The sequence below is a fragment of the Drosophila sulfurigaster genome, chromosome X (assembly GCF_023558435.1).
Source record: "Drosophila sulfurigaster albostrigata strain 15112-1811.04 chromosome X, ASM2355843v2, whole genome shotgun sequence".
NCBI lineage: Eukaryota > Metazoa > Arthropoda > Insecta > Diptera > Drosophilidae > Drosophila > Drosophila sulfurigaster.
Window position 1 is genome coordinate 2,634,498 of NC_084885.1, and position 26,276 is coordinate 2,660,773.

The 26,276-nt window shown below is 38.6% G+C and overlaps 2 protein-coding genes across 3 annotated transcripts; both read left to right on the forward strand.

The window, feature by feature from the left end:
• The first annotated feature begins 1,329 nt into the window (after window positions 1–1,329).
• LOC133848467 (vacuolar protein sorting-associated protein 4) lies at window positions 1,330–3,711 on the forward strand. The gene is made up of 5 exons (XM_062284058.1): window positions 1,330–1,499; window positions 1,958–2,120; window positions 2,209–3,076; window positions 3,155–3,383; window positions 3,444–3,711. The coding sequence occupies exons 2-5, from the start codon at window positions 1,985–1,987 to the stop codon at window positions 3,543–3,545; spliced, it is 1,335 nt and encodes a 444-aa protein (XP_062140042.1). The 5' UTR covers window positions 1,330–1,499; window positions 1,958–1,984; the 3' UTR covers window positions 3,546–3,711.
• A 2,752-nt stretch (window positions 3,712–6,463) lies between these two features.
• Window positions 6,464–26,276, forward strand: LOC133848466 (uncharacterized). 2 transcript variants are annotated; one of them, XM_062284056.1, is made up of 6 exons: window positions 6,464–6,776; window positions 16,359–17,229; window positions 22,091–22,740; window positions 22,800–23,259; window positions 23,323–23,722; window positions 24,479–26,276. In XM_062284056.1, the coding sequence occupies exons 2-6, from the start codon at window positions 17,175–17,177 to the stop codon at window positions 25,926–25,928; spliced, it is 3,015 nt and encodes a 1,004-aa protein (XP_062140040.1). In that variant the 5' UTR covers window positions 6,464–6,776; window positions 16,359–17,174; the 3' UTR covers window positions 25,929–26,276. The 2 variants fall into 2 exon arrangements, with proteins under 2 accessions (XP_062140040.1, XP_062140041.1); XM_062284057.1 differs by having other exon boundaries at window positions 16,932–17,229.

The window sequence follows — 26,276 nt, forward strand, 5'->3', positions numbered from 1 at the left end:
TGGCTTTCGTAATTAGTTAACAGTTGCCAGTTGTATTAACAGGCAAAAGGATGTGTGTTTCTTCTCTGTGTGTGTGTGTGTGTGTGTGTATCTTTGCTACCCATACGTACCACACACGCACACATATACAAACATGCATACATAGATGCGTAGTCAAGTATATAGAATGACTGCTGCGCGAGTCCTGTGAGTCCTGCAATACATAAACGGCCACACATCCCTGCAAAAACACACACACACACACACACACACAGCCATGCACATGTAACACTCGCTTGTGTGCGAGTCCAAAAACTCACGTCACACATGTGTTTGTATGTCTGCGTGTATAGGGGTGAAACGAGTTTCACGACTATAAACACGCACACAGTCACACACACGCACATACGTACATGGCACACAAATGTGGGCGTGGCCTACAAGTCCTGCATGAGAGACTGCTTGCTTATGGGCAGCAAGTGCGAGCGAGACGCAGCCACTCGCTTTAAATAACTCTCCCGAAATGCGTGTGACGATTGTTCTCTGTGCATGTGTGAGTGCGAGCATGTGAGATGTCTGTCTAAGGGTGTGTGTGTGTGTGTGTGTGTGTATGTGCGTGTGTGTACTTGACTGCTTCACTGTCATGCTAATGCAGGGACAGGCTACTCGTCAACAACAACAACAAAGTAATTTTAGATGCCTGATTTCTTTTATTGTGGATTTTGTCTAGTTTTCGTGTTTTGTTGCAAATATGCAAATCACAATAAATATTCCTCATACACAACAGTTCCTTGCTTGAAAACTACTTTATTTAGTTAGGTAATTGTTAAACATTAGTCTAACTATAAGTATAAATAATTGTAGTTCACGATCATTTTTATATATTACTATTCAAATTTTGCGCCAAGATTTGTTGTTAAGCTTTTGAAAGCTTTTGGAAAACACGAACCTAGTTTCTATTATTTCCGCTAGAGGGCGCAAGCTTAAAGCGCAAACTTCTGCTAAGCAACATATTTACTGCGTCAACAGAGTAGCGAGCAGCAATTTGCGTTAACAGCGGCAAACGTGCGTTCACACTCTGTAATCTCACTCTGTTTACTTTTAACTCATGCAGCACAAAAAATCTTGTTTATATTAATTGTATTTTGCTGTATTGTATTGTATTGTAAATTGATCTATCAAAAATCACCACTAATTTGTTTTAAGAAAGTCGTGATATATATTTTATTGTTTGTTATTTTAATAATATCAAAATCATATGTTGCATTGCTATCGACCGACTGCCACGACTTATCGGAATCGATATGTATCGTTATACCGCCACTGTTGCGCATTTATAAGCAACCTAACACCCACACACACACAAACTGATATTGGACGACGACATCGTCATTCGCCGTTGAAATTCCTCAATTCCTTATTTATTTTTTTTTGTTCGACTGACGCATACGGCATATTAACAACAAACCCGATCAAATTAAAGTGCTGCCAAACAAACAACAACACTCGAGGAACAAATTGTAAGTGCGCATTGAAATCAATTGAAACGTGCAATAGAAAAAACAAAAATCAAATAGCAGGCGATTTCAGTTTTGCTCATCTAACGTCACCACACATCGACAAACATTCCTTGTGCATGTGTGTGTGTGTGTGTGCGTTTGGTGTTTGTGTGGGTCCATCAGCACTTTGTTTTTGCCAATGTTGGTTGGTGTTGTTGCCGCTTAGTCATACACACAAAATTCGTTGTTCGTGAATAAAGCAATATTGTGTATGCACGAGAAGAAGGATAACAATAATGGCAGTTGGTTAGCTAATTTGTCAATGCCAAAATCGATAAACAACAAATGGTCCACGCCTGACTCTCATGCTCTCGCTTGCTCTCGTTCACCTTCTTTCTCGCTTCTCTCTCACTCTCGCGCTCGTGCCCGTGACGTCACTGGCAATTGATACTTGTTAATTGTGTCTGTTCCTCTTGCAGCCAAATAAAGAGACAGAGACAGCAATAATGGCAGCCGGCACCACACTGCAGAAGGCCATCGATCTGGTGACAAAGGCCACCGAGGAGGATCGCAACAAGAACTATGCGGAGGCATTGCGTCTTTACGAGCACGGCGTCGAGTATTTCCTCCACACCATCAAATGTGAGTTTCGGGGAAAGCAACGCCCCCTTTTCTTCTTGCCCACATATAAAGAAATCCAGCTAATCGCTAATCGCGTTCTCTCGTTTAGATGAGGCACAGGGCGAGAAGGCCAAGGACTCGATACGCGCCAAATGCCTACAGTATTTGGATCGGGCCGAGAAGCTGAAGGAGTATCTGAAGAAGGGCAAGAAGAAACCACTGAAGGAGGGCGGCAGCGACAGCAGCAGCTCCAAGGATGACAAGGACAAAAAGAGCGACAGTGACGATGAAGACGGCGATGATCCAGAGAAAAAGAAATTGCAAAGCAAAATCGCCGATGCCATTGTGATTGAGAAACCGAAAGTGCAATGGTCCGATGTCGCTGGTCTCGATGCCGCCAAAGAGGCCCTCAAGGAGGCTGTCATCTTGCCGATCAAGTTTCCCCAGCTGTTCACGGGCAAACGCATCCCCTGGAAGGGCATTCTGTTGTTTGGTCCACCCGGTACGGGTAAATCGTATTTGGCCAAAGCTGTGGCAACCGAGGCGAATCGTTCCACATTCTTTTCGGTATCCAGTTCGGATCTGATGTCCAAATGGCTGGGTGAATCCGAGAAACTGGTGAAGAATCTCTTTGAACTGGCCCGTCAGCACAAGCCGTCGATTATATTCATCGATGAAATCGATTCGATGTGCTCGGCCCGTTCGGATAACGAGAACGACAGTGTGCGTCGCATCAAAACGGAGTTTCTGGTGCAGATGCAGGGCGTGGGCAACGATACCGATGGCATTCTTGTGCTGGGCGCCACCAATATCCCATGGGTGTTGGACTCTGCGATTCGCAGGCGTTTCGAGAAGCGTATCTACATTCCGCTGCCGGAGGCGCATGCGCGTCTCGTTATGTTCAAGATACATTTGGGCAATACGACACACGTGCTGACCGAACAGGATCTCAAGGAGTTGGCTGGCAAGACCGAAGGGTAAACCCACTGGACTATTCTACTCGCAGACACACTCTTACTCTCTCTCTCTCTCTCTCTTTCTATATATATAAACAGCTACTCTGGCGCTGATATATCGATTGTGGTGCGGGATGCGTTGATGGAGCCAGTGCGCAAAGTGCAGACAGCCACGCATTTCAAGCACGTCTCGGGACCGAGTCCAACCAACAAGGATCTGATTGTCGATGATCTGCTGGTGCCTTGCTCGCCGGGCGATGCCGGCGCCGTTGAAATGAACTGGATGGATGTGCCCAGCGACAAGCTCTTCGAACCGCCCGTCACCATGGTGAGATTTGGAATTTGAATTCTTCTCGTGGTTCATATTTACATTACGATTGATTTGCAGCGCGACATGCTGAAGTCATTGTCACGCACGAAACCCACGGTCAACGAGGATGATTTAACGAAGCTGCGCAAATTCACAGAGGACTTTGGTCAGGAGGGTTAAACACAGCTGTAGGATTCACAAAGAAAGAGAGAGCGAGAGAGAGAGAGGGAGAGAGGGAGAAAGCCAGCCAACATGAACATGGAACACCAGCGAACCAAAACAACACCATCAGCTAATTCTAATTGTTGCCTATTGCATAAATCGAAATCGAAAAAGAAAAAGAAAACCAACAAGATCAGCCCTGGCTCTATATAGAGATGGATCTGCAAACAGATCAAGATTTACATACACATACATACAACTATATATAAACATCTTATATATCTTGTATAGTTTCTAAACTCGTTTCTTTCTCCTTTCGTCGTCGAATGTGTTCTGTGAGTTAATTAGTTTATTATGATTGCAAGCTTTTGTCGTAATGCTGCTCCAGTTACAACAACAACAACAACACCACCACAGCCACGCCTCCAAAAAACCACCACAACCTCCTCCTCACACACAACTAAAAGTCTTGCAGCAGCTGGCAAACTGAAAATGAAAAAAGAAGAAACAAATTGTAAAAGATGTTGATGTATTTTTTATACTCTTATTGTTAAGTCGTAAACCCGAAATGGAGCCGAATGTTATATACAGATCGATATAGTGTGTCTCTACGTGTGTGAGTGTGTGTGTGTGTGTGTGTGTGTGTGTGTGCCTGCTTGTGTATGTGTGCCTCTGTGTGGCGCCACATTCGATTGCCTTCACTCCTGGTACACCAAGACTGGTCAAATAGCCAGTTGGCCTGCTGGCCAGTTAGCCAAGTTAGCCAGTTAATCAAACAGCGAGACACAACCAGCAAAACCAATCTTAATTTTAATTGTAAACTATCGAGAAACAACAAATAAACGATATCAAATTTATAAACTCGTATGGGCAAAACTGCTTGAGATTGAAACAAAACTGCAACGCGACTCACAGATACCCTGTAGAGACTGTCGGTCTCGAATTGGCTTCTCAATTTTTCTTCGATTTGGCATCAAACAAAAAATATATATATTTTAAATTGTTAAATAAACTTATTATGAATCTAATCGAATAATCATTATCAAAAGAAAAATGTAACTTTATTTCAACAGCGGGCAAATTTTACAGAGTTATTTATAGTATATTGTTTTCAGTATAAGAAGTGAAATATAATTTTACAGAGTATTGGTTTTCAGGAGTGAAATATTATTATTTTTTTTTTTAATTCCGATAACGCCATTCGGATTTTAATTCATTGTGTAATATTTTTTGACCCCAAATTAAGTTTTGTACCATATGAATTTAGGTTTACGATTTAATTTTTATTGTATTTCTATTTTGAATTTATTTTTTTTTTTATTTTAAGGAAAATCGATTTACTTTTTATTAATATACTTTTATATACTTTATCAGTAGTCGTTTTAATGATATTTTTGTTCTTTTTTTCCTATTGCTAGCAAGAAATCCAAAATATTAATTTAAATATAATCTCTTTGGATCAATTATAGCATTTAAACTCAACTTTAGTTTAAGAATCACCAAATCATGATAAATATAACTCCAATATTGCAACAGTTTTTTTCTTCTGAATATCTTTTGTTTTACGCTAAAAATTTAGGACTCTTATTATAGCAAACTTTTCATTACTTTATTAATATTTATTATTTTATTTTTAATTGCAGTTCTTTATACAATCTCTAACATTTCAACACAACTAAAGTTCGCTCACGCTTTAATATTCTTTTATGTAGTATTTTGTTGGTCGCTTCATTAGATGTATGTCCATTATTTTTTTCGTTTTTTTTTTATTTAATAATTACAGTCATAAATACAAACTTTTTAGCATTTCAACACAATTAAAATTTAATTAGTCGGTAACTTTACTACCAAATTATAACTGAAGTTAAAAATAAAATTTTGTTTTTTTTTTTGTTATTTTATTTCTTTTATTAGTGTTCGTTTTATGAATATATATATATTTTTAAAATGAATAAGAGTAATAAACTAAAAAGATGTAATTCAATAGACTTTGAGTATTTCAACACAATTGTTTAATTGGTCGATTACTTTGTAACGATTAGCATAAATAGGGCAATTCTCCAAGATTTGTGCTGGTTAACTATATTTGTATGGCACGTAATTAAAAAGAGCGACAGAAATTGTGAATTGTGGTTCGATTCGATAATGATATGAAGTTGAGCTATTAGCCTCGATGGGGGACTTCCATACTATAGTACTTTCTATATGTACATACATATATGTATAGCCAGCATGATGATTAATGCGATAACAGGTCACTGCTGACTAACGTGAAGTTGTTAAGTGCTTTGACTCCGATTGCTGGACGAAAAGATACCCTGCACAGCAAAGATAAGGCAAAAATAAGAGTTGATGCCCAAAAGTATGCTACAGTTGCGAAGAGTAGACTTCATATTGCAAAGTGAAGATAGCGTTGGTTTGTCATACCCCGTTTTAGTAAGCACTTAAGCGGTATTTGTAGCGGTGGCATTTTTTGGAGCGTGTTCAGATTTGCGAGCCATTTAACTGGGTCAAATGAGAAGAACTTTCTGTGGGCAGCCGAGCAGCGCGCGTGCTTTGCTTTGCTCTCTTTTGGCTTATTGCCAGTGCACATCGATATCGGCGGCCAATCGACGGCCCTAGTAATGCATCCAGCAGTTTCCCTTTCTCGCTCCCACTCCAACAACATTCGCATTGCTTTGGCAATTTGCTGGTTTTTCTGTAGTTTCTTGTCGCTGCTGTTGTTGTTGTTGGTGGTGGTGGCTTTTGGCAATCGTACGTGTCGCGACTTGTGACGACGGTGCCAATGGCCAGGCCACCAGTGGATCAGTCGACCCGATGACAGTCTGGCAGTGCCAAGAAGCCGAGCTTTTGCCGACAGCAGCCGATGATAAACGACGTGCCCAGCCGAGCCGAGCCGAGCTCGTGCTTGCTTGCTGCTCTTGCATTGTGCGTTCAGTTGATCTACAGCCGCGACGGTCTGCGGTTCGTGTTTCGTCGCCTGTTCGTTCGGCCACTGTTTTCTTCATTTTACTTTTATTCCGTTTATCGTTGATCGCTGCTGCAGCTTGACGTCGCTGCCGTCGGCTTCGTGCGTTGCATCTTCAGGTTTTTTTTTTGTTTTTGTTTTTGTCCGGTCGCCGCCGCTTTGCGCAAGTTATTATTGTTGTTGTTTTTTTTTTGTGTGTTGCGAGCATTGATATTTAACGACAACAACAATCATAATACTATAATATCAAATACTACAAACGGACAACACAACACAAAAATGTGCGTATATTAATTGCAGGCAGTGTGCGTTTGTTGTTTGTCTTTGGCTTTGCATTTGCCTTTGCCTTTGGCTTTGGCTTTGGAGTGCGCCCGCCCTTTTTTATTGTAAACTGTCTTTCAATTGTGCCACTGTGCATGTGTGAGTGTTTGTGTGTGTGTGTGTTTTATTTTTTTCGTATTTTATTTTGTTTTTGATTTTTTGATTTTTGTTTTTTGTTATGAAGCGCAACTTTCACGCGCCTCAAGTGAAACTGTGAGCTGGGCCCCAAAACCAGCAGCCGCAGATCATGATGATGATGATGATGATGGCGATGATTGTGTTGTTGTTGTTTTGCTGGGATTTGCTATTGTTGCTTATCACAAATGAGCAGTTTAACATATTGTTTTTGTTTTTATTTAGTTGTATGCATTAGGCAGACATTTTTCGCATAATGTTCTCACCTACTTCGTGTCCATTTTGTGCAGTCTTTTTTCTTTTGCACCTGTTGCATTTCAAGTTTGTCGCTTAAGTCTTTTAGGCACTGCTTGCACTGCTTGCACTGCTTGCTATTATGCATGCCTTTTTTTTGCTTCTTTGCTGAAACTCGTTTGCAGCGCATTACAAGGCACCTTCTTCTACCCCCTTCCCCTGCAGCTTCATAAAGCATTGGACATATGTATACAAAAAAAACAGCTGAACAAAAAAAATATTAAGAAAAAAAATCATGCTGACATTGACACGAATTGCAGAGACCAAACAAAAGGCAGCCAATTTTGATAGCAACAAACAAATTCATGGTGTAAAGTCTAAATCAACAAAAGTGCAAACTAAAGTCCCAAAGACCAGTAGCTGTTAATACCCTGTAAAAAGTGAAAATGAGATTGATTGATTGATCTCTCAATTTGTAAGATTTCAATTAAATGCAAGTGTAATTTTTTATTTCAATTTTAGTAACTTGCTTTACTATTCCGAGATAATGTATAGGGTATTTTGCATATGAGCATCTCATGTTGAAGCACTCTCCTATGACGAAAATTGTTTTCAATTAAACTGCATAAATTCCTTCAATGCCATGCATAACAACAGCAACAGCAACAGCAAAAAAAACAACAACTATAACGACAACGACAACAAATTTAAATTTAGTTAAACACTTTATTGTTGTGATTGTCGCTTTTGAGTTAACATAATTCACCTGCAGTTAACAGCCAATGATTGAGACTAGCTCGAGTTGATGTTGTTGATGTTGTTAGTTTGATTGCTGTTGGCGCTGCTGTGGTTGTTGACATCCGCAAGGTCACGAGTCAATTGAGCTCAACAAGTGGAAAACTTAAATCAAAATCCACAAGCTTTCAAATTATGAAAATGCAGTGAATGAGTCTTCAAAATTAATTCTGAATTTATCTATAAAATAAAGGTATTTTTTATTAACTCAAATGAGCGATGTTTATATATAGATAACTATGTAATTAAAAAAGTTGTATTTAAAACGGGCAATATTTGATAAACAAGATCTAATGATAATTTAATTAGTTCTGCATAGATTTACAATTAAAGCAAGTTATTCAAGAAATAACTGAACTAATGTAGAAATTGGAGCTATTCTTAATAATGCCGATAGTAATTGCGATAGAGAACTATCGCTATATGTGCTAAGCTTAAAATTCCTTCCTCTTTCAAGTTATGATTTTGCATTAAAATATAATAAATTGTTTAAGAGTTAACTGAAGTCTTACTTCGTTCTATATATTCTTGTAGAATTATCAATTTATCAAGGCGTTTGAGCTGTTTTTAAGAATGCCGATAGTAATTGTTATCGTTATGTGTGCTTTTCAGTCGCTAAGCTAAAAACTCCTTCCACTTTGAAATTATGATTTACCATTAAAATAAGTTATTTAAGAGTTAACTATAAAGACTTTCTTTGTTTTATTTATTCTTGTAGTATTATCAAATTATCAGAGACTTTAAATTTCTTTTCAAAATGCCGATAGTATTTGCGATAGAGAACTATCGTTATGTGTGGTTTTCAGCTGGTTTTCTGCAGATTCTTTCCACTTTCTAGTTGCGACAATGAGGACAAAGATAATTTATCACTTGGCCACAATTATCAACGCTCTTAAGGTGTCAACAATGTTGCATGGCATTCGGTGGGGAAGTTGTATCTTATTGCATTGTGTGGTGTGTAGTGTATTTGGGTCTCTGGGGCAGATGGTGATCCAGTGGCACAGTGTTATCGGCATTACCTGCGGGTTAGTTAAGTGATCCCCACTACAATTGCGGTCTAAACCGTTTCATCTGGCAGTCTAGACAAAACACATTTAATTGTGTCGTATAAAATGAGAGTTATGCGAGTTACTTGAGATAACATAAATGCTAGATACTTATACGATGATACTCTGTAGTAATTGGAGGCTTCTATTCTCTATTCCAAGTGTCATAACTGTGTGCTTGTCTCATGAATTGGGTCATGTGAGCTAGCTTCCTACGCTTTCCCAATTGACCCCACTTCACTCCGAGTTCTCTCTTTCACTCTTCACTCTTCACTGTCTGCTCTTCCGGTTGTTGATTTATTATGTGTTGTGTTCTGCTGTGTTGTGTTGAGGTGGTTGCCAACAGCTTCTTAGCTGTGTTCCACGATTTGTTGTGTTTAACTAACCCGCAGTTCAGGTTCATAGATTTTCTAGACTTCAATCTTCGACTTGATTCTTTTGATGCAATTAAGTGATTTATTTTGAATTGTATAGTATATATGTATACCAAATATAGTCTTTGGTATATTTTCGTATTTTTTGGTATATTCATTCGGAATATTTCAAAAATAATACCGCCAAATATTACATAAAGTTATCTCAAAATTGATCACTCTCGACTGTAGTTTTATTACTTGTTTATTATATATTTTTAATTTTTGTTTCTTGCGAGTAGATTCTTTGTTAATACTAAAATTTGAATATTTTTATCATAAGTATATGTAAAAGTTGAATCAATTTCATTTCCTTACTTTAATCGTTTTTTTTTATCCAATTGTTTTTCCTTCTAGAGTGAATTTTGTATCTTTTCTTTTTAGTTGCTTTTCCTAACTTACTTAAGTAAAATAATAAATAAATAATATTTTGTTATATTGACATTTGTGTATTTTTGTCATAAGTTCCATATCCTCTCCATTTTTATTGTAAAACAATAATGGAATAAAGTCTAATTTTAGTTAAAATGTTCTTTTCAATCATAAATTGTGTTTCTGTTCTTATTATTATTTATTTATTATTTTTAAGCATGGAATTGATTTTTACTATTGAAATTTTTTTTTTCGCTGCTGTTAACTTTTATCGTTTAAAATCATCGCATTGATTGATTTTTTTCTATTACATTTTGTATCTTTTTTTAAGTAATTGGCAAGTTGTTATTTCTAACTTTAACGAGTTTATTTTGTATATTTTTATTATAAGTTTCTATTATTAACTTTGACCCATTTTAATCATCACATTCTATTTTTCTTTTTTACTTCTGAGAATCTTTTCAATAAATAATCTTATTTGCTGACGCTTTTTGTAGTTAGATATTTCTTTAAAAAATAGGTTGATTTCTTGCTTGCAGGTTTTTGCTTTATTTTTACGCCAATTAATTGTTGCTTTGATCATCTCTCTTTGGATGCTCTCAATCTCCCCATTTGCAGTTCTTTTTGTGCCCTTGTTCTCTCTGTATAATTGAAGACATATTTTGGCAAGTTCTTAAATTCTTCAATTGGGTCATCCGATACAACTGCTTGGGTTTCAGCCCACGCTTTCATCACGCCCACTTGGACTCTTCACAGTCTTCCCTTCCCCTTTCCCTTTCCCTTCTTCTTTGCCTTCTTTTTATGTGGTTTCTTAATTCAATCGGCTGCAGCTGTTTGGTTTTAAATTCTTTGCTCTATTTTACGACTTCTACATTCAAAATATACTATTCTTTGGTATATTTTACTACTACTACATTTAAAATATACTACTCTATGTTGTATTTTCAATGTAGTAGTATATTAATATATAAATATAGTTTTCGGTATATGTTTAGTATTTAGTCGAAATCTAATTTTATTTAATTTATACTTTTTTGTTCTCTCTGTCTAATTGAAGACACATTTTGGCAAGTTTGCCTTCAATTGGGTTTCTGCCAACGCTTTCATCACGCCCACTTTAACTCTTCACCGTCTTCCCTTTGCCTTCGTTTTTCCCCTATTTCTATCTATGAATCGGTTGGAGTTGTCGGGTCTCAACAGTTTTGGTATATTTTGAATGTGGTATTAAAGTGATATAATAAATATAGCTTTTGGTATATTTTAAATTTTGTACAGCATTTAATTGGGGTATATTTTAGTGGTTGTGCTATAGCAGACGTGTCTTAAATTCTTTGGTATATTTTACTACAACTACATTCAAAATATACTACTATATGTTGTATTTTCAATGTAGTAGTATATTAATATATAAATATATTTTTCGGTATATGTTTAGTATTTAGTCGAAATCTCATTTAATTTAATTTATATTTTTTGGTCTCTCTGTATAATTGAAGACATATTTTGGCAAGTTCTTAAATTCTTCAATTGGGTCATCCGATACAAGTGCTTGGGTTTCAGCCCACGCTTTCATCACGCCCACTTGAACTCTTCACAGTCTTCCCTTCCCCTTTCCCTTCTTCTTTGCCTTCTTTTTATGTGGTTTCTTAATTCAATCGGCTGCAGCTGTTTGGTTTTAAATTCTTTGCTCTATTTTACTACTTCTACATTCAAAATATACTATTCTTTGGTATATTTTACTACTACTACATTTAAAATATACTACTATATGTTGTATTTTCAATGTAGTAGTATATTAATATATAAATATAGTTTTCGGTATATGTTTAGTATTTAGTCGAAATCTCATTTAATTTAATTTATATTTTTTGGTCTCTCTGTATAATTGAAGACATATTTTGGCAAGTTCTTCAATTCTCCAATTGGGTCATCCGATACAAGTGCTTGGGTTTCAGCCCACGCTATCATCACGCCCACTTGAACTCTTCGCCGCCTTACCTTTCCATTCCCCCCTTTGACTATGCCTTCTTTCTTTGTGGCTTTTCTACACAGTCAAGTGCTTTTTCCCCCAGCAGAACTGGTTGAGCTTGGGAGCCTGGATTACGACTAGATATGGCACAAAGCCCAAAGCCCAAAGCCCAGAGCCCAGAGCCAAAAATGTGTGTCACACACGTTCGTTATTGCATGTATGTAATTGTTATTGTTGTTGGTGCTGTCACATTGTTATTGTTATTGTTGTTGGTGTAACTTCTGGCTATGCATTTTACCGTTGGCTGACTTTGCCGTCTGTTGATTTATGGCGCATTGTCTTTTCGGCTTCTTGGCTTCTTGGCTGCATGCAATGCATGCACAATGAGATTGCCGCTGCTGGAAATTCTTGTGAAAAGTCAATGCAACAACAACTACAACAACAACAACAACGACAGTCATATCAGAAACAACTCAACAACAGACGCAGCAACAACAACAGCAACCGCGACAGCCAACAAATCAACAAATAACGGCGGAAATTTTATGCGCTACTGATTTTTCATAAATTTTCTTGCTGTTGTTGTTGTTGTTGCTGTCCAGCGCAGCGTTGGCTGCCTCCCTTCAGTTGAGTTGAGCTGAGTTGCTGGTTCCTCGTGTCCGTCGTAACAAACAGGAAACTATTTATGCGACTTGCCTGACATGCGAAAATTGGCCAAGGAAATTTCAAATCTTTTCGTTGGCAAGTTCGTTGCCTAAGTCTTTTGTATGGCCATAAAAATGATGAAAACAAAAACAGGCATTAAATGGCACACATAGACCAGAGCAGAGCGACAGAGGGAGCGAGAGATAGAGAGAGAGAGAGAGAGAGAGAGAGAGAGAGAGAGAGAGAGAGAGGGAGGTAGAGAGATAAAGCTGTTTTTAGTTTGCAAATCAATCAAAGCGATTGCCCAAAATGTTGCCACAATGCTGCAGCATTGTTTGGCGCGGCAAGTGGAGGAGCGAACGATTGAACAATTCCAACCAACCAACGATTCGATGTTGGCCAATTGAGAGAGTAAGTGTATGTGTCTATGTGTGGGCCCCAATTTATGTCAGTCAGTCAGTTAGTCAGTTAGTTGCGCTTTTCATTGGCATGGTTCGATTTCGCAGCTCTTGCTTTCCCAATGCACTGGATGCGCGAAGCCAGTTCTTGAGTCGAGTCTGGCAGCAACATGTGCTTGCAACATGCACACAGCGGACAGCAGACAGCGCACAGCGGACAGCGGACAGCGAACAGCGGCGTCCGTCTGCCATTTATCTAATGAGCCAAATTAGCTGCAAATGCGAAAATGAAGTCAAACTTCCAACTGAAAGCGGACCCAGCAACCCAAATTGGGTTAATCTATTTGAAAGTGGCTGACGAATGCCGGCGACAACTGACACCAACGCCGTGCCACACAGCGGCGCTGTGGCAACAATTAAACTCCAAAACTGAAGTTGCCGCTGAGCGCTAAGCTCTGAGCTCTGAGCTCTGAGCGTAGAAGAAGCCATGCGAAAGCCACGTTTAGAAGCGTTATTTTTTTGCCAGTTTACTTTCCATTTTTTGGTTTTTCGCTCTTCTTCTTCTTCTTTATTATTTGTTGCTTTCCCGGCAACTTGCGACAGTTTCATCTGTCATCAGCAGAGCTGAGAAATTGGCCATTTGGCTCTGATGCCCCCGATTGATGCCACAAGCCACAAGCCACAAGCGGTTTACCCTTTGCGCTGCTCCACGCTTCGTTGCCCCTCGATGCTTTGGTTCCGCCTTTCAACGCTTCATTTTGCGGGTGGTCACAGACCCCATCGAATCACAGCTGATTGATGATCCGGCGATGCGCCTCGCTGTGAATGAACTTGCAGGGGACATTGAGAGAGTTTCGCTTAATCGATAAGCTAACCAGAAGGGAAATCTTCGAACTCGAACTAGATTCAACAATTTTTGATTCACAACTATGATTCACTTTGACAATCGTTTTTGGGTAAAACCGTTTTTGCAGTTCGGCTTGTTAATCAACATCAATTAAGTGAAAACAAGAGCTCCTTGAGGGCTCAATTGGGCAATTCGTTAGAGATGTTGCAATCAGGTGTAGAGTTGAAGATTTGAGAGAGCGAAAAAAAGATACGACAAATAATAAATACTTGCCTAACACTCGACTCGACTTGAGTGGCGAGGTGCTAATTGAAAAGTCGCATGGCGATAACCAACGAAAGTGAAGCTCAATGAACAATCGATATTAAGTCAATAACAACAATAAATCAATCGATCAAAGCTACAGTTGCACACACACGCTCTCAATATGTCAGTTTCAGTTTCAGTTTCAGTTTCAGTTTCAGTTTCAGTTGCTGTTGATGTTGATGTTTCGATTTCTTATCTTGGCCCCTTTCCTTGGGTGTTTAAAGTTTTCACTTTCGTTGCGGGCTTTTAACAGCATTAACCTATTAGATGCCGCGTCTGCTTTGCGCGACTCTCCCGCGCAATTAACACATGGAGTTTCTTTGAAAATTGGCCAAAAACAAAAACAAAAAAAAATCATAGTCAACAAAAGCTAAAAAGCGATGACAAACTCTTGTCTCTTTTGTCTTTCGACTCTCAACTCTCGACTATGCGACGACTCTCAGCTGCTGCTGTTGCTGCTGTTGCCGCTGTTGACCCAAATGTCCACATTCAAGCTAACAATGCTCAGCGTTCAACGTTCAACTCAATGCTACAACACTGTGCAACAAGACATCGCTTTATTTTTGGGATCAGTATTTTTAATTCTGTTGACTGCTATATAGAATATATTTGTTTAATTCCCAAACTTTGCTTTTCTTTTTACATTTCAAGTACTTTTTACAAATAATTTGATGTTACATTAAAATTACCAAAGAATTGGTATTAAATGGCAATCTTATCAAATCCAATTTATCCATTATTCATAACGTATTTCTTTAGTTGTAATCGACTTACAAACAATCTATTGCCAAGCTTTGATTACTTGTAATTAAATATGCGGAATTATCTAATTAAATGTCGATAGCAACAATACAAAATTATAGACGATAATAAACAATAATACTTATTTCATTATTACTTACTTTAGGAAATAAAGTAATGCATTTAATTATATTGGTAAATTGTCTGTGGACTCGCACTTTTAAATATAGTGTAAAAACGGAAGTTATTTATTAAAACTTTGTTCATCTTTTTGTTATTATATGAATACGTGCAATGATGCATTACAAAAATTGCTTATAAATTAATATCAAGTAGAAGCGTTGTCAATCTAAACATTTTAATACCCGTTTTGTACCCGCGTATATCCGTATTATAGGAAAAATTTTGCAATTATCAAGATGACAACTTGATCTTTTTGGTAAAGGAAATATAGCTTTTGGTATATTTTAGTATTTTTCACCGATTTTGGTCACAATAGTATATTTAGAAACTAAATATAATTGTTGGTATATTCTTTTAGTATTTCAATTCAGTATATTTTCGCATTGTTTTGCATTTATTTAAAAAAACGCATCGTGTATATAAAAACAGAACATTGATAAACGAAATGGAGTTTTTTTTATTTTTGGAATTTTTTAGTATTTGTGTGAAGTAAATTTTAACACTAATAAGTCATCTCACAATATTATATTTACAATACAAATTAAATTGTTGGTATATTTCAGTATTATATCAGTAATTCAATTTAGTATACCTTCGAACATTTTGGCATTTATTCAAAGTGCGCATCGACTTTATCACAACAGTATACTGATATACAATTATTGCATTTTTGGTATATTTGGTATTTATAGTATTTCTGTGCAGTTTATTTTAACAATAATTAGTCTTCCCACAATAGTATATTTACAAACGAAACCTAATTTTCGGTATATTTCAGTATTATTTTAATATTCCAATTTAGTATATCTTTGAACTGTTTTACATTTATTCAAAATAAAAATAAAAAATCGGGTTATCAAAACAGTATATTAATACTGAAATGAGTTTTTGGTATATTTGTATTTGTTTATAAAAACAGTATACTGATATACGAAATTGAGTTGTTGGTATATTCGGTATTTTTTCAGTATTTATGTGCAGTATATTTTAACACATCTTTCTCTTAATACCTCTTTCGTACTCTTTTGAATTTCTGAGAAATGGGTACAGGGTATGCCTCAGTCGAACATACTCTACTTTAGCTTTCTCACTTGTTGTTTATTGAATTTGTTGCATAGTGTAATGTATGCGTATGCTTGTGCTTATTAACAATGTTTATATTTGAACTATAGTTGTTAATGTTGCTGCTGTTGTTGTTGTTGTTGCTGTTGCTGTTGCTGTTGTTAGCATTGTAGTTATTTCTGTCGTGTGGCTAGAGAATCAGAGAGGCATAAGACGATGAATGGTCAATGAACCCGTCACTTAGCCGACATCCTGTCTGTCTGTCAACCGGCTTATTATACAATATGCAGACAGTCCGATAACAACGGCAGCAGTAGCAATAGCAATAGCGACAACAGTTGCTGCTGCAACAGTTGGTTGCAATTGTAAATGGATTTTGTTTCTTTTGAATTGCAGACCACACGGAGTTCATAAACAATCAATCAACGGCAATCACCATCAATCAGAGCTCAAGCATCTGTCACAAATTGGAGCTGACGCTGCTGCTGTTGTTGGTCAAGTGAAAGCTCAGCTGGTGAAGCGTCTGCCGCATAATTCAATCAAGCGCAAAGTTAACTGCCAACACCAACGCCCAGCTTGGTTCATAGAGCAAACCAAGCGTAGTTCGTGTGTGTGGCTCTCTGTCCATCTCTGCATCTGCTTCTGCTTTAGTCAGTCAGTCAGTGAGTCAGCCAACAGACGGCAGACGGCAGACAGCAGCCACCAGCCAGCAGCCACCAGCCAGCAGCCATTGGCCGTGGCCAGGAACCAGTCACGACTTGGCCGGCAGGTTCACAAATAAGTGAAAGTGAATTTGTTTATGGTTTATTGCTATTACCAAAGCGAAAGAGACACAAGCGCATAATACCGAAAGCATTGCAAACAAACAAAGTATAAAGCCCAGCACACACACACATACACACACACACACACGCACACTCACTGCGACGTCACAAGAAATAACATTAATAATATTATTAAACAAAAAAGCTCACTCAGCAAGTGCAATGCCAGCGACTCAACGAAGCTGAGCAACAGCGAGAGAGAAAAAAACGAAACAAAGATACAGATACAGATACAGATAGAGATAGAGATAGAGAGCGCGTGAACCCGCTCTAGGGTCAATTCGGCGATACAACTCTCTATGAGTACTACTTCGGTGTTATCAGCTTGATTGGATAAACTGTTGCAACAACCGGAACAACAACAACAACAACAACAACAAGGAAAACAATGCTGCACATTTGCCTCGCCCTCTCGTTGCTGCTGCTCAGCACACACTCTAGCGGTAAGTAGCGGTACTTGGCACTCGCTCCATTAACTAATTGACTCGACACTTGGACTTTGTCTTCCCCTCCCTTCCCCTCTCAGCTCACTCTAATTGATTTATTGTGTGCTAAATTGTTAAACCTACTGAGGATGCTTTCCGCTTTAAAATTGCGTTTACTATATATATACATATATATATATATATATTTTTTTTTTTGAGTGCCGCCCTCCCCTCCGCTTTCCTCTGCTGGCTCTGCTCTGCAAGGCCGTCGGGGGTTTGTGGGTGTCTTTCAATTTATTTGGCCCCTGACGAGTTTCACTTGACAATTTTTTCGCCATTGACGCTCGACAAGTGAAACACTTCACGGATTGCACAATCGTCATAAATACCACAACTACTCGCACATACACACGCACATACACACACGTACACACACACAGATACCGGCAGATAGACACATGTAATCGGAAACAGTCGACAAAGCGAAAGAAGCGACTGCAATGCCAAAAAAAAAAAAAAAAAGACAAAAATAAATGTATGTTCAAAGTGTTAAACGCAAATGAAAACACGAAGCTGACAACTACAATGGCAACACCCCTGACATATCCATTAAAAAATACTCCCAATAACTGGCTGGTAATTAGAGACCCAACGCTTGTAGCTCGTATATGTTATCTACATGTTATTCGTATCGATTCGACAGTCCCATTTGCAAATGCTTTAGTGTTGTATTACTTTTCATTGTGGGAAACACAAAATGTTAAAGTTTACAGTTTACAGTTTACAGTTTATTAGAAACTAATTTAATATCTCAATTCATAACACTTTATTGCAACTCATTCACAATGATTAAAATAGTTAAATTCGTATTAACTTTATGAATCATTTCAGTTCGGAAACTCCGCAATGAATTATTAATTATGCTAAAGCGAAATATGTAAAACTGAGCTCTTACCACAAACTTTAAAATTCCATTTTAAATTAATACTAAGAAATTTGCTTAATATTTATCTTTTCCTAAATTGAAAGATCTCGTTATCATTAAACATAAAATTTCTTGAAACTCGTTATTCAACGCCTAAAGCAATCGGACCTTAGTTGCTTTGATTGACAATCTGATAGATTTTTTACTTTATGGTTTATTTTGAATGCAAATATTGCCCTCGGTATATTTTTGTATTTTTCGGTATGTTTTGGTTTTTTTTTTGCAAAATATAGTTTTATTGAAAATGGATAGCGGGCACTTTACTGTCGAGCACACTCGGGCTTCTTACTTGTTTTATTTGTATTAATACTATGAATTCTATTCACTAATAGTCTTTTGCTATGTCAATGCTACTTATTTTAAAATTTCCCAAAATTGGTTTAATATATTTATTTTTATTTTTAATTAATACCAAGAATTTTCTTCAAAAATCTTTTAAGAGTCTTTTTCATATTTAAAATTTTGCCAAATACTCATTATTTTTATAATTGTATTAATACTGAGAATTTCATTTAATAAACTAAATTAGTCATATTTTAAGATCTCGATACCATTCGCTTGACGAATTCCCACAGTCCACAACAATCTTTTGCTGTTGCAAGACTCAATTAGCCGAGATCATTTTTTTTTGTAAGAGGGAAATTCTCTGCAACGTTATAGAAGCGGATCGCAATTACAAGGCTGGGTGTAATTTTAGTTGGGTTTTGGCTCATAAGCTCGAGAAAAGTGCAGTTATTATTTATAAATGGCCGTTACTTTTATGGGCCTAAAGCGTAAAGCGCTTCCCATTGTCTGTGCAGCAGTAAAAAAAAAAAAAAAACTTTAAAAAATTAAAAACACACAAAAAAAAAACTTGGATGCATTTGGTTGCATAAGGGACATATAGTAAAGTCACGTCGTGTTGATTAATGGAGGGCACTTGCCCAAGCACATTTCGATGTTGCTAATGATACAAATGGGTGAATCAGGCAGACGACAGCAATAACAACTACAACTAGTAAGAAAGCTACAGTCGAGTGTGTACGGTTGTGAAATGTCCGCTACTCATTTTCAATGAAAACTTAACTATGCGGTATTACCGTTAAAATATACCGAAATTATAAATTAAAAATTACTCAAAATATACTAGAATGTAAAATATACTAGAATGTACAAAATATACCAATGGTGATACCGCTAAAATATGCCAAAATGATATAACCAAAAATACTAAAATATACCGAAATATGCCGTGATATGATGTAGGGTATGACACGATAGAGTACGAAATATACCAAATAATGTACAACATATACCGACGGTACTATCACTAAACTATACTGAAATCATATATCAAAAATACCAAAATACATATACTGAAAGCTACATATGGTATAGCGATATACTATATACCATGAGGTATAAAGAATATAAGAGTATTTAACAGTATTACTTCTAAAATATACTGAATTATTATACCAAAAACTACTAAAATATACCAAAATCTGTATACGGTGTAGTTATAAACCACATAGCATGGAACATACATTTTATCAGAATTTACAAAATATACCAATTGTATTACATGTAATATATACCGAAATCATATATCAAAAATACAAAAATATACCGACTATATGTGGTGTAGCGATTACTACAAACTATGGAATACAAAATATACCAACGGTTTTGCCGCTAAACTATATCGAATTCATATACCCAAAAATTACTAAAATATACCGATAGCTGTAGTTGGTGTATTTTGAATATAAATAGAGTGGCATCCCTGCTGTTAATGCTTATAAAGAATATAACATATGTGGTCGGAGATGCCTCCTACTGCCTGTTATATGCTCGTATAAAAGTGACTACCACTGTATCTAATTGCAATCTTATCCGAAGTGGACATCTTGCCATCTGACTTCGTCACCCAAGATATGTAATTTCTTTTGATTTTCGCATAGATGATCATGATAATACATATCATTATAATTATTTGCCACTTGGCGACGGCGACGTGTGTGGCGAAGCGTGGTTTGTTTTTAGTTTTTTTAGTTCGCTTTGGAAACGCAATCACGCCTCGGTAATTTATCATCGCTTTCAGCTAACGGAGCCATATTTGTGGGGAGACTGAGAGACCCAGACATCCATGTGGATGGGGGTTATGTCATCGGCACGTTCGAAAGCGCCAAATGAAAATATTTTACGCGTTGCCATTAATGAGATTCCAACTAGATTTGATTAGTTTTAATTGCCTATGACAATCATCACACACATGTTATATTATAAACATATCTCGACGTCTCACAAAATTTCATAAATTTTCCGCGAAGCCTTCTTCCTACTCTGTTATCTCTCCTCTGCTGAGTTCAACTTGAATGAGCGCACTCATAAGCTATATATGCTAAACAACTTCCGGGTTTATACTATATGAACAGTATTTAATGCCCAACTTGTATTCTTTCAAATACATTAAATCCAGTTGATGTTTTGAAATCAACTTAGGAAAGTTTCAAGTGGGCTCAAATATTTAAACAGTAATCTTACACAAAAAAATTAAAACATTCTATTTATAGATTATATTCCTGAAAGTACCAAAGATTTCTTGGTCAATGCAAAATCCAATATAAATTGCGGAATATGAAATCAAACATTTCACAAATTAAAATAATCATTTCAAAATAATTTTTAAAATAAATATGAATTAATTTTATTTATTTTGTATTTAGTTTATATACTTTACTTTACTTTACCTTATTTAGAATATATACATTATTTTTTTTATTTATTTAATACTTTTTGCAATATTTTGAAAACTACAGAGAGCTTAGAATCTCAGTGATGATACGCTGAAAGCAAAATATTTAGAGACTATGACAAAATTTGTCGAAAAAACAAAAGTTTTTAGAAAATATTAATGTTATATAGCAAACACTGATATGATGCCTGAATTTAAAGTTCAGAATTAAGAAATTATTTTATATTGTACAAAAACTCTGATTTGTTGTCAGGTAGTAGTGAAGAATCTGATATATTTTGAATGTAATTGTCTTTCTTTAAATCAAATATTATCATCGCTATAGTTGGTATATTTTAAAATAAAATACCGCAGCAAGTTTGCTTTATGAAGTTCACAGTCTATTGCACTTAGCTTAATTGAGCATCTTATAATTTAATCTACAAAAAAGATGATCTTCATTTTATTTTTATACTACATTTATACAAATGTATACTCTTTTAATGCAATTATAAAACTGTTGACATCGGTGTCTAGCGAGTCTCTGAAGTTGAATCATCGCCATTTACATAGGTCAGTCCTTGATTTTAAGCAATATAACGTGTTTAAATGTTAGTGTATTGAAGACGATTTAAAAAGTGTAGAAGTTATTTAAGAAACATTTTTGTATGGGAAAAAGACGCCTACTTACTACGGGTCTTTAAACTTTGAATGATAATCTGGTATATTTTAGTACTCTATGGTATATTTTAGTATTTGTATGGTATATTAATTTGATATATTTTAAGATTAATTGTACTTTTTTGCTTTCATTAGCGGTAGCGGGTATCTGTATAAGTACATTTTATATTATTAAATCTTGTTTTGTGTTTATCTTTATATAATATGTTTAAGCGCTAATTATAAAAATAATTTCAATAGAGACTAGAAAAAGAGGAAGTGACTGTACCTGATGAACTCACAATAGTGTGATCAGACTCTAGATGTATCATATAGTTATGTGCCCATCCAAATATCATATTTGATTTTCAAATGTCTATGGGGCTTGAAGAATGTGCGTGAGTTGCTTGCAAAGTGCTCAATTGTTCCGCCACATAAACAACAAATTACAATTTGAAATTTGAAATTGAAATTGCGATACGTCAATTCACATTTCGCTTACTCATCGCATTTTACAGCTCGTGGCAAGGAAGTGAGTGGCCTGAGTGCGGCTGTGGCTGCGGCTGCGACTGCGGCTGCGGATGCCACGCCCACATTGCGAGAGCAACGCTATGCTAACTTTACGGAACTATCTGAGGCGGTGCATGCCTCACTGCAGTCACACGAGCGGTGGCAGCAACAGCGTCAGCTGCAACACGGACGCAGCAAGCGAGCGGTGAAGCGTGTCTGCTACAATGAGTTGGGCTGTTTCGAGGACTCGGGTCCGTTTGCCTATCTGGAGATGCTGCCGTCATCGCCCGAGGAGATCAACACCAAGTTCTTCTTCTACTCGACTCGCCAGCGCTCCGATCAGCCGCTGATGGAATTGTCGTTCCTCAATATGACCGCGGCCTTCGCCAAGGCCAAGGCCAAAGCAAAACGCGAATCCGAGACGGCAACGGACACCACCAGCTCACCTAGCTCCACAGCTGCCACTGGTAACAATGCAACAGTCACCGACAGGCCGAGCAGCAGCAGCAGCAGCTCGAGTCCAAAGAAATCCCTGCCACCGTCCATCGATGATCTCGAGGGTTTCGATGAACTCTCCGTGCGCGTCATTGTCCACGGCTTTGGCTCTGCCTGTCCCCATGTCTGGATCTATGAGATGAAGACCGCTCTGATGGCAGTGGTAAGCTTGCATCTGCAGCCCAAATATGTAGCCAGCTAAATTCTTGTGTGTTCCCGCAGGAGGATTGCATTGTCATCTGTGTAGACTGGGAGAATGGCGCCACGTTTCCGAATTATGTGAGGGCTGCGGCCAACACGCGTCTGGTGGGCAAACAGTTGGCCATGTTGTTGCGCCATCTGGAGCAGCACAAGGGCCTTAATTTGATGCGCACCCATGTGATTGGCTTCAGCCTTGGCGCCCATGTCTCAGGATTTGCCGGCGCCGAGTTGCCCGGACTGTCGCGCATCACCGGCCTGGATCCGGCCGGACCGCTCTTTGAGGCACAGCATCCGAAGGTGCGACTGGACAGCAGCGATGCCGAATTCGTCGATGTGATACATTCGAATGGCGAGAATCTGATATTGGGTGGCCTGGGATCGTGGCAGCCAATGGGACATGTTGATTACTATCCAAATGGCGGTCGTGTGCAGACGGGTTGCTCCAATCTCTTTGTGGGCGCCGTCACGGACTTTATCTGGTGTTAGTTACAGATTTGTAGAATTGTATTTCAATTGAATGCTAATTTCTTTCCTTTTTGTACAGCTGCCCAGGCGGCGGAGGATGAGGAAGGACGTTCACTGTGCAACCATAGACGCGCCTACAAGTTCTTCATTGACTCAGTGGCACCGCGCTGCATGTTTCCCGCATTCCCCTGTGCCAACTACGACGATTTCCTTAAGGGAAAGTGCTTTCCCTGCGCACAGGATGACGAGGATCTTGCCGAGGGCGTGCCACGTTGTGGCAACATGGGCTACTATGCGGACAGATCGACAGGACGCGGTCAGCTGTATCTGTTGACCCGAGAGGAGGAACCCTTTTGTGCCCATCAGTTCCAGCTGCAGATCTTCAACTCGTTCAACGATCTGCCGCTGCGCACAATTGGCCGCCTCGAGGCCATACTCGAGGGTGATGGCGGCCTCAATGAGACCTTTGAGATATCCGAGTAAGTAAAGCAACAGTAAAATATCAATCACAAGTGATTGATTCAATACAACTATTATATAATTACCTAATTACTTTCCTACTACTTACCTACTTGGGAAAAGAGTTTTCTATTGAAACTAAACTACAATGAACCATTGAGAAATCAGACGGAGTAAAGCAACATAAAAGTATCAATACAAGTATTATTTAATTACTTACTCAATTTCTTAGTACCTACTTGAAGGAGTCCGAGGGGTAAAGCAACAGGCTTTTATTTAGTTCGCGAGATTAAGTAGGATATTAATCATGGTTGATTGAATGAATACTGTCATTACTTAATTATTTACCTATTTAGAATAAGAAAATTCTATTTGATATATTCCAAATGAAAAGTGTTAGATCTTTTGTTCAGTTTATTGGGCTAATTAGAGTATCAATCATAGTTGCTTGATTGACTACTGTTATTTCCTAAGTATTTCTTTACTTGGAGTAAACTATTTGTATGTCTAAAGTATCTATAATCATATCTTTGAAAAATTCGAGTGAGTATCAAAAGCTTTCCTGTTGTTTACATCAATCAATCAGGTTATTAAATAAGATAGCTTGCAACAGACAGAATAGTTAGCCCAATCAATACTGACATTTATATTTTGTTTACTATAGTATTTCTCTTTTTTTGGAGTAAGAGACTGCTATAAAACATACAATTAATATAAATTGAACGAACAAGAGTGAGTTTTAAATTGACAACGGTGATTGCTTTGTTTGATTGCAGAAAGGACGATGCCGAGTTCTTTGCTGGCGACATAGTGTCCAAGATCATTGTGCCACATCCGGCGCTGGGCTTTCCCACCACACTTAGTCTGCACTACAAGTCCTACAGCGGTTGGCTGTCCAAGGGTCTGCCCCACTGGGACATCGACAAGGTGGTGCTGACGGACAGCTTCGGCCGCAGCCATTCGCTGTGCCGCCCCAGCACAAAGCTCAGCAGTGGAAGTCCGGTGCGCATGCGTCTGCAGGCGGGCAACTGCGAGCTGGACAATCAGGATGACTATGGGGCGTATACGACACAGCCGCCGGTTGCCTCGCTGCCGTCGAGCACAGATGCGCCGGCTCTCGACTCGAGTGTGCAGGAGTCGGGCTTGAGTGCGATGAGTGTCGATGGCGTTGAGAGCGTGAAGCAGCGAAAGGACATCTTTAATTTGGGCACCAGTTTTAAGTTGGCACAGAATCAAACCTATCCACTGGATCAAACCGATGAGTTGCCCTGGCAGCCCATACTCGTGGGAAATTCCCTAGACAAGGATGCCAATGAGGCCGAGGCAGCCGAGTCCAGTCGCAGTCTCTCCGATAATTTGGCACCTGGCCAACAGCCGACCAACGAGATATTTGAACCCGTGCTCAAGGATCGCCGACTCTCGCTCAATCGTGGACGCAATCTGCACGAGCAAACGACAACCGAGGAGATCGTGGAGCCCGTCCTGAAAGCAACGACGCCACGTGCCAAGCACGGCAAGGATCTACAGCTGCCGGACATAGAGTCTTCTGCCACAGGCAGCACAGGCAGTAAAAGAAGCAACAATAGTCCGGATAGTGGCGCGGCAACACCGCCCAAGATGATGGCACAACTGGCCAGCGGGCAAGAGGAGCCGCTGCAGACGGTGCAGCTGCTGCCCTTCCGACTCGGGGAACTGCTGCAACGTGCCGAGCGCTATGCACGCGAAACACTGTTGCCACTGATCTCGGTGCAAGCACCGCGCTTCTTTGGCTTCAATGTGACGCCTCACGATCGCGATCAGTCGCGCCTCGGCGAGTCTCGCAAGCCGCGCTACATTCCACGCTACGAGGAGGCAGCCTTCCTCAATACCAGCTCGAGCTCAAGCAATGGCAATCGACGTCAGTCGGCAACAGAGGACAAGGATCAGGTGGCCCGACGTAATCTCTTTAGACTGCTGCGATCGGATGGTGCACGATCCCAGAGGCAGCAGCAGCGACAGCGTCAGGAGCCAACGGTTGCAACGCTGCCAACAGTGGGGAACAGTGATCAACCAGGAAACGAGATCAACTACTATACGAATATGCAGCTAACCGAGTCGCGCTCAATGCGACCTGAATCGCCGAATTATCGTCCCGTTTTCATTGATCTACCCACATATCGACCGCCCTTGGCATCCAAGGCGAAAGCCAAGGCGTTGCGACGCGGTCGCGTCCAGCAGCTGACCTGATGTCCACTGTGATGGACAGGTCAATGCAATCGCTATAATTATATTTTTTTGTAAACACTATGTGATATGACAAGCTGATAAGACATCCGCCGCCGCAGCTCCATTTATATTTTCTTCTTCTTCTATCTTTCGTGTGTATTCTTTCGGGCTGCTGCTCGTCCTACTACCTACAGACAAACAAACAAACAAGAATTTCACTACTTTTCACACTGTGTAAATAACCGTTTATGGAATTTCAAATTCGTATTGAACATCATCTTAAATTACTACAGTTAAGATAGCGATTAAGTTTATAATGTGACAATTAAATAAATTAATAGAGTGTTAAGTACATACTCGTAAACACAA